At 35.9% G+C, this 14043-nt stretch overlaps 7 protein-coding genes across 7 annotated transcripts; 4 read left to right on the top strand and 3 right to left on the bottom strand.

Annotated features, from left to right (window-relative positions):
- Nucleotides 1–721: 721 nt before the first annotated feature.
- Nucleotides 722–2334, bottom strand: GCK72_011989 (uncharacterized protein; the record flags this gene model as incomplete). The annotated part of the gene is made up of 7 exons (XM_003103514.2): nt 722–925; nt 977–1108; nt 1158–1268; nt 1314–1510; nt 1556–1919; nt 1969–2125; nt 2177–2334. The coding sequence occupies 7 exons, from the start codon at nt 2332–2334 to the stop codon at nt 722–724; spliced, it is 1323 nt and encodes a 440-aa protein (XP_003103562.2).
- A 2420-nt stretch (nt 2335–4754) lies between these two features.
- GCK72_011990 (uncharacterized protein) lies at nt 4755–5355 on the bottom strand (the record flags this gene model as incomplete). The annotated part of the gene is made up of 2 exons (XM_003103447.2): nt 4755–5095; nt 5235–5355. 2 exons carry the CDS (start codon nt 5353–5355, stop codon nt 4755–4757), a joined length of 462 nt encoding a protein of 153 aa, XP_003103495.2.
- A 438-nt stretch (nt 5356–5793) lies between these two features.
- GCK72_011991 (uncharacterized protein) lies at nt 5794–6225 on the top strand (the record flags this gene model as incomplete). The annotated part of the gene is made up of 4 exons (XM_053728784.1): nt 5794–5862; nt 5914–6015; nt 6090–6149; nt 6193–6225. 4 exons carry the CDS (start codon nt 5794–5796, stop codon nt 6223–6225), a joined length of 264 nt encoding a protein of 87 aa, XP_053583556.1.
- A 347-nt stretch (nt 6226–6572) lies between these two features.
- GCK72_011992 (uncharacterized protein) lies at nt 6573–7253 on the top strand (the record flags this gene model as incomplete). Its single annotated transcript, XM_053728785.1, has 4 exons — nt 6573–6638; nt 6687–6819; nt 6959–7014; nt 7083–7253. The coding sequence occupies 4 exons, from the start codon at nt 6573–6575 to the stop codon at nt 7251–7253; spliced, it is 426 nt and encodes a 141-aa protein (XP_053583557.1).
- Nucleotides 7254–7604: 351 nt separating this feature from the next.
- On the top strand, nt 7605–7984 carry GCK72_011993 (uncharacterized protein; the record flags this gene model as incomplete). The annotated part of the gene is made up of 2 exons (XM_003103432.2): nt 7605–7694; nt 7745–7984. 2 exons carry the CDS (start codon nt 7605–7607, stop codon nt 7982–7984), a joined length of 330 nt encoding a protein of 109 aa, XP_003103480.2.
- A 348-nt stretch (nt 7985–8332) lies between these two features.
- GCK72_011994 (uncharacterized protein) lies at nt 8333–9018 on the top strand (the record flags this gene model as incomplete). The annotated part of the gene is made up of 3 exons (XM_003103505.2): nt 8333–8426; nt 8478–8781; nt 8829–9018. The coding sequence occupies 3 exons, from the start codon at nt 8333–8335 to the stop codon at nt 9016–9018; spliced, it is 588 nt and encodes a 195-aa protein (XP_003103553.2).
- A 1688-nt stretch (nt 9019–10706) lies between these two features.
- Nucleotides 10707–13056, bottom strand: GCK72_011995 (uncharacterized protein; the record flags this gene model as incomplete). The annotated part of the gene is made up of 9 exons (XM_053728786.1): nt 10707–10774; nt 10823–10959; nt 11155–11239; nt 11289–11440; nt 11489–11636; nt 11719–11927; nt 11979–12130; nt 12179–12481; nt 12973–13056. The coding sequence occupies 9 exons, from the start codon at nt 13054–13056 to the stop codon at nt 10707–10709; spliced, it is 1338 nt and encodes a 445-aa protein (XP_053583558.1).
- Nucleotides 13057–14043: the final 987 nt, after the last annotated feature.

Here is a 14043-nt window from a genome sequence, read left to right on the forward strand (position 1 = left end):
ACCGCCGCTTTAAACCACTCGGCCATGCGGGCACATTCGAAAGTCAATGACCACGTGAATGAAGAGAGACCAGCCGGCTCAACCGCCGAAGGCGGGGGAGACAGGCTGGTATTACAATATCTGAAAAAAGGACCAGTGGTTGATCATTCAAACAGATACAGTTTGCAGACTTGTCACGGGCCGGGCCGAACTCAGGAAAAATCTCAGCCGGCCCGGCCCGGCTCTTTTGAAACATTTTGAGTTTTTGATTTTTTTTTTTTGGAAATTTTTTGAAATTTTAGGAAAAATGTGAATATGTATGATAATTTAAGCATTTTTACTCTATTTTTTCGAAAAATTTCAAATAAAATTTGGTAAAAACGGGTTCCCATTTTTTGAAATCAGGAAAAATTTTGGCCCGGCCCGGCCCGATTTTTGACAAGTCTGACAATTTGAGGTGGGAAATTTTCACTCTAAATTGAAGACCAACGTACTTTTTTTGCCGTATCAAAGTTCTAGTGCATTTCAATTTCAATAGACGAGTAACAGTTACTGAAACTTTCTGGAAACTATATGATAATTGTATAGTCAAAACAGAATAGTTAGAGAGCAAACAAATTTAAACTTCATTCAGAATACAAAGAATACTTGAACATGACAAGAGTACGCCGCAGATAGGATGAGATCTCGAAACACGTATTTGTTATACTATTCACACAATCTTACAAAGATGTCAATGCCATCAAAACATTATTGATCCGTTCTCCTCGTTCTGAATCTTCCTCACACTATTATACACCTCATTGAATAGTCTCATGTAGGTACCACACAACTCTCCCGTTCCAGTTTTTAATCCGTTTGAAAGGTAGGTAATAGCAATTTGAGATTCAGTGTCCATGTGAACAAATTGTCCTCCATAACCCGGGTGTCCGAAAGTGAATGCGCCCTGGAAGTTTATATTAATAAATAATTGAAACTTAACTATTTTAAAGATTACCGGTACTAGAGGATGCTTCTCATAGAAGAATCCATGTCCTTTAATGACTGGCCAAATTGTAACTTTCTCAAAATGCCAACTGTTTAGAGTAGGTTTTGATAATTCTCGAACTGTTGTGTTGGAGATTATTTCCTGAAATTGAAACCTGATTTTGTTGTGAACACTGTCTAACCAGACAAACCTTCTCTACAATCATTGATAATAACCTTGAGACATCTCGTACATTAGCTACAGCTGTCACAGCTGGCAGGTTCAGAGATACAATTTCTGGATCATTGAGTACCATTGTGTCCTGTAATAACAGATACTTTTTAATTATCCTTATCTTTAAACTTACGTAGTTAACCAGCAACCAATCAGGATTCGATCTCATCTTGTCCACCACAGTGTCGAATCTCACGTACATCAGTCCTAACATAATCAGAATTTTTGGGTCCTTAATGATGTCTCTCGTGAATTCCCAAAGAGATGGCGTAGTTAGACGAGCAAGATACGGAGCTTCCGATTTTTTGGCGCCAATTTGAATGTCGAGATCTGAAAAATTATACTAAAAGGAAAAGAAGTGTTTTCTAATTTTACCATAAGGTTCCGCAATTTCTTCTTCGAAGAATGTTTTGATATCTCTTCCCCGTGGATCTGCTTTCCTCACTAATCCGTCTAAAATAAAACCGAAAGTAACAGCGTGATAACCAGATGCAGTTCCAGGTGTCCAAGCAGGCACGGAGTTCTCAACTTTCTTCATTATTTCCCACCCATTTTTGACATCTTCAATAGAAACTGTGTCACTGAGATAAGGGAGTCCGGCTTTGTGACTGAGAACATCTTCAACAGTTGTTGCATTCTTTCCGTATCGTCCGTATTCTGGCCAATAGTCAACTACACGATCCTCGTAGTTTAGTAGCCCACGGTCTACCATTACAGCAATCACAATGGAACTGATCGCCTAGAAAAAATATTTCGAACATTTTTTTCATAACAGAAAAAATACTCACTTTTGATGCAGAAAACATGACAGTTTTTGTATTTTCTGTCCACTTCCTCCTAGATTCCTTATCCGCATATCCTCCCCATAAGTTGACTACTTCGTTTCCTTTGTAGTAAACAGCAAACGCAGCACCTTCTCGTTCCTCTCCTTGTCCGAAATTTCTTCTGAAAAATGACATGCTGTGTAATTCATCAAAAATTCAGGAAAAAACCAACCGAAACGCATCTAAAACTGTCCTAAATCTCTCGTCAACGTATCCATTCACTTCATCATCATTAACATAAGGAGTCAACCAACACGAAAGAAACGGTTGTACTACGAAAGGAATTGCAAAAAGGTACAAACAACCGAATGTGTCAAAATCTAGTCGCATGATTTTGAATCTGAAAAAAGAACAACAATGAGCAAAAGGGAGTAAGTTGCTATTAAATGGTTATGAGTTTTTCGAAACAAAATATAACTTTCAAAATGTGACAAGTAGTGTGGGAGTACAAACATAAGAAGAGTGTAGGAAGTAGGAACAAGGGAAATTAAGTATGGAAACAAGTTTTCATGGAACAAAAGACCATACATTGAAAAACAAAAACGATGATAAAATCTCCATGTCCTTTTATATTTTTCTCACTCCTTTCGCCAATCGTCTCGTGGTAAACCAGGTCAGACAAAAAAGTGAGGGTGGAGTCTTGTATGTACAAATAGTTCAAAGCAAACTTAAAATAAACACTACAAAAGATGTATTCATTTGAAAAAAGGATAATAATGAAGGCTCCTACTGTTTTGTTGTGTGTTTTGCGTGGACAAGGACGGTTAGGACGTACCGAACTTTTGAGTCTGTGTTGTGTTGAGTGATAAGATAGAAACAGAGAGATAACGTATGGAGAAAGTTCAAAAGTATGGAGGAGTGAGCTAGAGAATGAAACGATAGTGACCGAAAGAATTATCAATAAATAGTTGGAAGTATCTATATAAAAGCAGTTAGTAATGCACCAGCTGAGCGAACAAGCCAGGGTTGTTGCCAAGAGCTAACTTACTACTGTAACATCAAGGAAAATGTAATACCACCAATATTTGGAATGTTTTGTAGGGTTATGTATACTTCTTTGCAGTGTTTGAATTTGAATATGAATAAGTGAAAAAAATACTTGCAAATGAACAATAAACATGTTTCTGCAAAGGTACACAAAACAGACCGAAAGCTGTAGGTGCTCTAGCCATCAAAGTTCATTCAGTTGAAATTAATATAAAACAACTCATTAGACTGAAAATAACCAGAATAATTGTCCAGCAAACATTAAACTCACCTACCAGTATGCTCCGCTCCTGTAGACTAAACCACCTAGTTCCAATTTCAAGAAACTGATAACCAAAACCTGCTGGCTCAATCAAACACTCTATATTCTCTTGTATTTCTTTCATATTTCAATCGGAGAATCTTATCAGAGTTGAACCAAATAGGCCAGTGCACACTGAACTTGATCTCGTTCTTGTTCTTGTCGATGTCATCAGTATTCGCTTATCAAATTATGACTTTACTAACCATTTCATTTCATGCTCCAGCTTCGTGGCTTAAATCATGATTTATGCTAGACCTGGTGGGTAACAGGTCTCCGTAAATGTAATATGTAGTGTACGGGCTCTACGTTTAGGGGGTTTCAAAAGTATTCGTTTTTCTTTATCACTTCTTCTGCTCTCGGAGCCGCCAGAGTAGAATTCGCCTAACTACTAAAACATTGACAAGATGTAATCAGTAATCATATCCAATATATATTAAGAACTTCTTTCTCATTATAAAATTCTGATGAAAAACTGATAGAAAAAGGGCAAAGACTTTGGAAACACTCTTACAGACAACGTGGTAAATTAATCAAAACTCTAAAATTTATTAGTAGAAAACAAAACAAAACATTGCAAAGTTCCCAGTTCAGATGTGTTTTTTATACCAAGAAAAATCGGCCACTAACAAATAAACAAACAGACAAGACACTTTTTGCGCGATGATTTCATACCATGGTCTGAGTGTGTTTTCTGTCTGATCATGATTTCTGTCTCACGAAACCATATGTTTCATTAAAATGAGAAGCTATGAGTGTTTTCAGAGTTCAGACAGTTTCGTATCCGAATTTTGTAGTGTCCGCTAAGAACAAACTATAATCTCGTGTTCTCTCGTTTTTCTTGCTCTGAGCAAATATCATCCTCCTTCTTTTCGTTTCACAACTTTCTAGCATTGAGTACACAAACACAATTGACCCGGGAAAATGCTGACTTTTACTCTGGACAGTGTAAATCATTAAAACTCAGCTTTAAAATTTGAACGATTTGTATGCAGCAATTTTTGTAGTTATTTATTTTGAATCTGAGATGCATTTGAACACTGGTGAACACGAATTTTGTAGTGAAGTTAACGTTTTGAACTTTATTCTGATAAAATGGGTCGAAGTACGAGAATTTATCGGTAAATTATTTTACAACCGCTTGGACTTTGCTCGAATCAGAATTGAATCCAAGAAAGTAATATGTTGATTGTTCTAAATGCTGAACGGGCATAATTTTATTTAGACAACTTCTGCTATATACAATTGCTCTACAAAGTCAAATCAATTTTTTGGAAGACATTTTTTAATAGTGAAAAAGAGAGTGAAAACAACATAGAACAACGATATACAAAACAGGGGCCATACGGCGAAAACACTGCAATTTTGGGCTTCTCCTTTTTCTATGACGAGAAAGCATAGTACAATACTGCAGATGGCACTGAAACCACAAAATTGTATATTTTTCAATTCTGCATGAAGCTCACAAGAAACTGGAGATCCCATGTAACTTGAGGATGAACTTGAACTGCTCTTTTATACTGTATGGCTCAATGCACTTGTCCGATTTGTGGCAAACGTGTATCCCGTCTTCACAATCATGACTCAAAACCACAACCTTCCCTGTGAAAGCATTGTAAAACGAAGGATATGAGAATGTGTAGGCCGTAGCAACTAGCAACTCTATCGTTATGCACATGGATAACACAATCATAATAGGTGGAATCGCTGGTTGGGCAGGGCATGATTCTAGTTTGATGAGTCCAATTGCAAACAAGTAGACGGCGAATGGAAATATGGTGAAAAAAATTGGAAGGTTGAAATCTGAAAACGTGATTTAGTAGTCATACAACTGTAATCACAATGCAATGCACTTTCGAAAACCAACCAATTTTTTGGGTGTTTGATCACTAAACTTAAAAACATGAGTCATACTCTTAAAATATTGAAAAAAACAACTCACCTTTGTTTCCTGGATTGAAAACAACTTTCGGATCATTGGCGTTCTTTCTGCATAACTCACAGCTGTTCTCTCTGCATAATTCACAGCTGTTCTCCTTGCATAATTTACAATTTTCAGCCATTTATGTTGATATTTTGAATTATTTCGTCTTCTGTATGAAGGAAAGAAACGTTATCAATCGGTTTATATTCAGTTTTGAATGTTGTAATCGACCTGTTGACGTATAATGCGAATGCTCTCAAGAAAGTTGTGGTTAAAAAAAAGTATTCCAGTGGTGATAATAACAGGAACTAGATAATATAAGGGTGATGTATGAGGCTACAGTGTAAGACGGTGTGATGATATGCAATACAGTAAAAACATCTGCATCTTGAAACTGTCGTAAAGTATCTTCATTTTTTTCTTATTGTGGATGGTTCAACTTTAAATGCCTTCCATGTTTTATTTGTTTGCTTAACATATCTTGAAAACAAAAACATGGAGCGGAAGAAGTTCAGTTTTGAAACAAATTTTTTGGTATAAAACCTGAACGAGGTAGGGTGCTCACACCTCTTGAAACATGCATCTCTCTCATTTCTTGCTAGTTTTAATAGCCGTTGTTGTCGTGACAGCTTCAATAACAAAGCAGGTTAGAAAAATCACAATTTATTAAAGCTTAAAGTAATGGTACAAATTGCAGGAAACAGATATCGGAATGTCTGAAAATATTAAACAACCTACCACTGAAGCTGATTTGGAAAGAAATCAGTTTTTTAAATGTCGTTTGTGTTGTCACGGCCAGGTAACTCATTTTAAAGACAGTAGGATAGACGAGTCGTTTGAAAATAACTCATTTCTAAAAAGTCTTGTTTTAAGAAATTCATCCAAGATGCTGTTCCTATCATCGATGACCAACAAAGAACGCATCCATTAATCGTGAGTTACTTTTTGATAATTCGCTTACAATGAACATTTTCAGGAAGGATTTGGTTGCAGCATTTGCTGCAGATGATTGTGTTCACATTTACGAAGAAAATCAAATGAAAAAATTATTCCTTTCCAATTTCTGAAAACTTTAATAAATATTCAACTCTCTTTCGTTTCTTTCAGATTCCCAATTCTCTCCTGACAATGTCATTTCCTAAAACGTTGTAGCTCTCAAAGGCCAAAAACCAATATCTCTGAATCTCATAAAAGAAGACACAATACCTGAAATTATCATAACAATGTGATCTCGATATGCTTTGTTGGTATCTTTCTATTGAAACTTTTACTTTTGAATTGTTGTTATATCATGTGTTCCTTTTTTCCCACAAATAAAACGCACTTTTTGAAGCTTTTTATCATTCGTCCTGTAAAATGAATTTCTGCTCTTCATTTTACTTTCTTGTATTTTTTCTTATTATTCATGGATTGAAAGACACGGTGAGTTTTCCAAAAAATTCTCAACACCCCAGTTTTTTCAACTTTCAGAATGCATATGTCACCAAAAACATCACTGTCGATAGAGCAGTGGATCAAATGTTACTGAAGATTGAAAGTGCAGTTCGTCATCGGAACACAACAGAGTTCGAATCCTTCTTCTCCCCAAAATTCGATTCAGAATGTACGTGGAAATTTCTTGAAATGAAAAAAGGATTGTGGAGAAAATGCAAAAATATTCAGTTTGAGCTTTGATAATTTTGAAACCTAGTTGTTTAAAACAATAAATATTTCAAACGGCAAGTTCTTTCTTTCAATTTCAGCATGGTTCGATCGCTACTACTCAGAACTTTCGGAGAGTCAGTTGCAAACTTTTGTGGTGAGCTTTTGTTATAATGCTTTCAGATAGTTTCTGTAATTTCAGTTCTCAACCAAAGTTAGTTTCAGCTCCGACGTTTCGGCCATGTGGATGCTCGTGGTAAAGACTACAAGTTCAAGTTTTCCGAGTCTCATAATGTCACTGATAAACTTCTGTTGCGTTCATTCATTGCATGGACCAAAGGGACACCGACCAACCAGTTTGCAATTCAGACGATTCGATACTATGGAGAGTACTGAATATATTCGTTAACTATGTTTTCCTTAGATGAATTATTTTAGGTATTGTGCAAAACTTGGGAACATTGGGTGAATAAATAAATTGTTTATACGCAAATTTTTCTAGAAAAAAGAATGATTATGACACTACGAACTCAAAGCCCAGTTGATACAGTAACGTTTGTATTGTGACCAGTCTAGTAAAAAGAAATGCATTCAAACAAACAAAGTTTAGTTTTCAACAAAAAAATGCTCATTTCATCATTTGCTTCTCACTCATTTTAAAATCAAAACAAAAACAAGCGGAAGAAATAAAGATAAGAATTTGTATAAAATTGAGTCAATCAGTACCAACAGCACCATTCCTTCGATATGAAGACGTTTGTTCTTCTTCTAGCTACTCTAGGAGTTGCAGCTGTATATAGTGCTCCTCCAGGTTCTTCTGGAGTCGTAGCAGAGAAGGTAACTCACACAACACTTTTTTGACGCTCACTCGTAACACTGAGTTTCAGGCTGCTCAAAAATCGGTCTTCATTCCATTCGATTCGGCCAAAGACCTTGGACCATTGAACGAAAAGATTAATTGTCATTTTTGCTGCTTCAGTAAACTGGTACTTGTTTCATTGTGTTATCAGAATTACGAATTGATTTCTTATAGGAATTGGATGCTGAAAACGTTCATCCTCAAAAAGACAATGCGTGTGGTATGTGTTGTGACTGGTGATAATTTTGAACATTGTGTCTCATATTAAAATAAAAAATGAATAAAGTTTGTTTATTTATTTGTTTGCCCATTCTATAATAACATCAATTGAAATTATTTCCTAGGACAGTGTGAGACCATTCTAATGATACCAGTCGAGCATTCCTTTTATGTCCTGTTTGACAACTGAATGTTAAGACATCAAAAACTGACTATATTGTTTCCCTATCATCAATGCCTCGTAGAAGTGTATCCTGTAAACATTTTGATTGACACATTCCTCTCAATTGAACTTTTTTAGTCGAAAAGCTATAGTTTCTTATCAGTTGTGACGCCTGCTTCACCTGATTCTTGCCACTCAAACAATCGATTGCTTTTCTCTTATTGAAATGAGAAAATGTCTTTGAACGCAATTGACCTTGAAGCGTTACACACGCCTGAAACAAGAAATGAAGATTTTGAGAATCTGAAGCAGAGGGAGTACGGATTCTGTGAGTGTTTTTTTTCTACTGGCACCAACCATGATTCTATTTCTTTTTCAGCAATTCTCTACATTTTCATCACATTTGTAGCAATTCAATTTGCCTCTTTATTCCTGATTCTGGGTTTATCCGATTACAAAACTTGTTCGGCAGACTCAAGAGTCCGAATTTGGATGATGTTAGTTGGTGCTCTATTATTATTGGAACGAGGAATCGCTATTCGGCGTCAAATTGCAAGAACCAACTTCCACAATTATAAATTTCAATCTTTGGAAAATGAGGACTGGAAACATGAAATGCAAAGAAAAAAATTGAAGTCTAGACCGGTTTCACAGGATTTCATTTGGCTGCTTCTAGTGGTCTTGTGAGTTTGCTACTTTCTCAAGATAAGGGAATTCTAGATTTTTTCAGATCAGTGATTGGTTTGACCTGGCTTCTCAATATACCTACAAACGGTGCCTGTGACGCTTTGATCTTCTATCCCGTGTTCATTTTTTCAACTTTTGTACTTTCATCCTGCATCTTCACTGTTATCTTTGCGAGTCTGTGCTTTTGTTCAAGAAAGTTGTTTTGTTGTTGTTGTAATAAGAGTAGGAGATGATTTTAAAATCGTTTTTGTGAATATTTTGTAGAAAAATTAGAAAATAAACGATGATATGAGTTTATGCGTCTCTCGAGCTTCCATTTGACTGATAATGTGGTTGAACTGACGATGGTTTCTTGCTGCAGCAACATATCGTTTTGAATATGACAGTCACATTTCTTTTGTTACAACTCAAGTATAATAACTGTATGATAAAAGGAATCACAATAAAATCGATTAAAACCAAAATCAGGGTAATCAAGATGATTGGAAATCGATAGGAATAAAGAAGAACTCCGAGTGGGATTGTGGCCTGAAAACTTTAGCCATTAGAAGTTTTAAACTGGTGCTCTTACAATTTTCCACAACGTAGTCGACAGCGTCAGCCAAAGAATGTATCTTTGAGGTTTACTAAGTTGAATTCTAAGTGGGATCTTTGACTTTTTACTGCTTATCAACAAGGGAATGTACAACAACGATGAAGTCAGAGAAATGATGTTGAATATGATGAACATGGCCTGGAAGTGTTGATTCAAAAATATATAAGAGAATTGCCTACCGAATACTTCAGTTTGATATTAGACGACTCCTCATCCGAACACAATTTTAGAAAACATTTGGCATAAATCACAATACTTGCAATTTCTTTCACAAAAAAAACCAAATAAATAAGTGCGATCCATCTATGCATAACTTTTTGAACGAATAAAACAAATTTTTCAGAAGATGGAAAAAAATGAGAAAAAAGTTTTGATATTGCCAAAATAACACATATAAACTGGTATACTTGAATGATCACATGAAGGATTATAATAGACAAGAAGGCAGGAGTCGCAGAAGCAATAGTCACCAATCTGCAAAGATAAGTACGTGTTTTTACAGACTTGATTTGATTGAAGTAAAGTAACTCACGATGAGTGGACGCCGGAGTAGAGAAAATACAATAATGTCGCTAAAATCACAGAAAGGAAAAAGAAGATCTTCTTTACCATTTTGTAGAAATGGTTTGTGAACCGATACTCAAATATCTAGAAGTAACTACCTAAATAATCATAAATAAGTCATTCAAACTTACTTCATTATCTCTTTCCCTGTTAACTCTATGAACATAAGCATACAATGGAAAGCATAATATCAGAAATAGCAAGAGAATGCCAATAGTAATGAAAAAAGCGTAAACCTGTTCTATCCCAATTTTGGAAAGATAGAGAAGCACTAAGAGCTCAAAAGGAATTGGTGCTGGATCCATCTCTTCAGAAATGAGTTGTGACAAAATTCAGTCAAATTTGTGCACCTGTTTTGTTGAGTTGAGATAATCAAATCAAAGGCCAGAAAGAGTAACAGGGTTAAAACATGAATAAGTAGGATAGTAGGCGTGTTTTATAATTGGTTTGAGTGAGTGCGTGCAAGTTTGTTAAGTAAATTTATATGAGGTCGATAACAAGTTAGTTGAGATGGAATTTTGTTCCTTTTACTCAGTGAAGGACAGCTTCGTGATTTTGGATGATTCGTTTCAGATTTTTTCCGGATACAGTTTGTGCGGAAACCGCATTTGTAGGTTCAAGTTAATGCAAAACAATTGTGTGATAACTTGAAGCTTTATTATTCTTGTATATTTATACACACGAGATTCAAGAAAAAGAGACTTGCAAGGTCAAGGAAAGCATTATTTTTTGAGAGCAGACAAAGCAGACATGAACAAAAATTTACAAAAATGAGTCGTCGTTGGTTGATGATTTTTCATTGAGAAGGTATGTTTCAGTGCAGACAGATGCTGAAAGAATATTCATTTTCATCAGTGTTATGCCTGAATTGAACTCACATTCAGTATCCGATTGTTTGATTCTTATTTGTTCACGAGCCAACAAATTAGTTCTCTGTTTTGGATTGCTAGTTTCATTGGAGTAGTGGACAAGAGAACGAGGAGTGGAGAAACACGGGATTAGCTCAGAGAGGCGGCTGTAAGTATATATTTTTCTTGAGAATATTTATCACATCATCCAAATAACAAATCTGTTGTCCTTTCAGAGCGTATAATTTGTGAGTCAAAAATTTTTAGAATTCTCTGATTTTCAAGAAGTAATCTAAAATTATAGAAAACAATACGGCCCACGCATTTCAGTAATCACTCTGTTTTGTTGTTAGGTAACTCACGTTTTGACCATTTCACGGAATTTGTCAGAGAACACCAAATAGACGAAGAAAGAGAGAGAAACGTTGCAGAGACCAAGGAAAACGGCTGAAAATACAGACTTCATGGTTATGTTCTCCAGCTTATCAGAACTCACCAATAGTATTCCAAACACAAATAGCTGGTTCATTTGTCACAGCCGGTCCAAAAATAGTGGCATAGAGAAAAACTGGGATTGGAGGAAGTTCCGCGATGAGTTGAAGGCCAGTAGTAATCAGTGTAATACGAGTTACACACCGTTTTTCAGCACTGGAAAAAGTGAGGTGATTATATAGTGATTACAGTACAGCAACATACGTAAAATGGGAAACAAAATCAGTTTTCTTTAAAACCAACTTCCACAAAATTGATGCAGCCATGAAAAGAAGAAGACACATTGGAACGACAATTGCCAAAAGGAGATTTGCAAATGTATGGATTTTTTCGAGACAGATCATTATGAAATCTGGAAAATGACTATGACGAAGTCTACGCAGTGTGGGTGGGATCATAGATACTTTTAGACCTAAACGTATGTCTTTTCTTACCTTCAGAAGCATGGATAGTTGGAATGACACGATTGCAATGCGTTGACATTGTGACACTTCGATTGAACTTATACATCAACGCCAACAAAGCACCAACCGAGATAATGATCATATAGCTTCGTGAGAGATTCCGTTTGGTACACAAACTTTTAGAATGAGAAGGAAAGAACACGTGAAGATAACATTCTGCAGTCATCAACACTGTCAGCCTAGAAATATGAGTCTAAAGAGTGAGAGAGTACATCGAAAGGCACACTAACCACATCGCGCAAAATCCGAAAAGATTCACAAAATAAATCTGATATGGATAGTAAATCCAGTAGAGCTCGTCAATGTGTGAACCGGAGTCCCATGCAGACACGATACGTAATGCTTGTGGAAGCATACAGATCAATGTGAGAGAGTTCATGAGCTGAAATAATTATAGTTTGAAGACATGATATCACTTGATATCACTCACCAATCTAGTACAGAGCATTCTGATAGCAATGTAATACTTGATATGGTCAGAGTTGTAGATCAGAAGATTGACAACATTTCCGAACAGGGCCAGCAAGAATACAAAGATGAATCCATATCCAACAAGCCAGGTGTACAATGTACGGTTCTCACAAGAGTTTGCGAGACGGTCACACTCTTCTTGTTGAGCTCTGTTGATTCTGTCAATTAGCTCCTGAAGTGGATCATCAGCAGATTCCACCGGAGATGTGGTGGGGGTAATGGTGGAGTTGCTTGCAACTGCTGCCACGTGGAACATTAGACGCTGGAAAAAAGTTGTTCACTTTTCTATAGATAGTGTTGATTGCTGAATATATGGTTTAATTCAAAAGTAATAGAGCCACGTATATCTAGGTCTTATTGAAAAAAAATATTATCTCATAATAATAATAATAAATATTCATTAATTTCGAGAAATTACAGGGAAAATGTGAAAAACGTGGGAATATGGTAGCTGGAGTTCAGAAAAGTGGGAAACCTTGAAAGTTAGAAACAAATCACAAACGTTCAGCAAGAAAAGAAACATAGGAAATATCCCCCTTCAATTTTCTATTCAAAAAGGAGAAAAGAACGAAAATAGCATATTTCCCATAAAATTTATGACCTTTTCTTTTTTCTTCCTTCCTGTTACAAAATGATGTTTCTATAGAAATAAGAGCCGTAAATTTTAAAAATTTTCTTGTTTTATTTTTAGCATTAGTTATGGTTTATATTTCAGCATTGAGAATAAAAAAATAGAACGACAGAATGACTCACCGCGATTGGATCCAAACTCAATATCGGAGCAATCATTGCTGGTGGTGATGGAGCATCTTCAGTTTCGTTGAACGTTGAGTTCATTTTCGGTGAAAACCGATGTCCTGAAAAAATCAAGTGAAGAATGAAGAAACTGGAGCCAAATGAGACAAAGACTCCGCCCACAACGAGGCCAATTAAAGGGGCGGAGTTTGAGTCTCGAGAGCGTAGGATTTCTGGTCGGATAACACCTAGAATTAAGTGTAATTTGGAAAATTTTAGAAGCAGAATTTCGAGATATCACAAGATAAATGAATGGCTATATTTTGTGAATTCTTAGAAAACTTGGTTTTGTTATTCTAACATTTCGAAATGAAATTATTGTTTTGATAACGAAAAGAAGAGAGAACGCATGAGCAGAAGAATGGAAGATGAACGTTTTTTACATTTGAAAATGTATTTAAAAACGTAAAAGATTATACAACGGAAGGGGGGACAGAACTACAAAAACTTCCGATTGAAGTTCTGCAATTTGGAATATGATATTATTGGTCGATATTAACACTTGTCAGGGGTGTTAAAGACGCATCTAATTTGTACTAAATGGTCTCGAAGCGGAAAAAATGATTTGCCTTGGCACGAATTCGTGAACCAATAATACTAAATAGTGATAACAAATAAAAGTTGCATAAAAACATATTTCTCCTAAGTTTCTTCAATAAAGTATCATTCCATCTACAGGGATTTCGAAACAAGCTCAACGAAGGATTCAGTGACTCGGACGCACTCCACAAATAGAAAATACTAAACCCTTCTCTATCCGGCCTAAGACTAAATGTAGGCGAGAAAGGATGATCCGGAAAGTTCTTGGTGTGATGGATTAGAATAAAGTAATCAATCTTTGCGCTTCTTGCACTAACACATACATCGAAGATTTCAGAGCCATCTCTGCATACGGCTCAAAAATTTTATTTATGAACGGGTGTCCTGCTTTCGAATTTTTTTGAACCTGGATTAACGAATTCAAAAAAAGGGAACAATGGAGGTACGTGAGGAAAAACAAGTTGAAAGCAAAAGGGATCAAATATATTA

The sequence above is a fragment of the Caenorhabditis remanei genome, chromosome IV, assembly GCF_010183535.1.
Source record: "Caenorhabditis remanei strain PX506 chromosome IV, whole genome shotgun sequence".
NCBI lineage: Eukaryota > Metazoa > Nematoda > Chromadorea > Rhabditida > Rhabditidae > Caenorhabditis > Caenorhabditis remanei.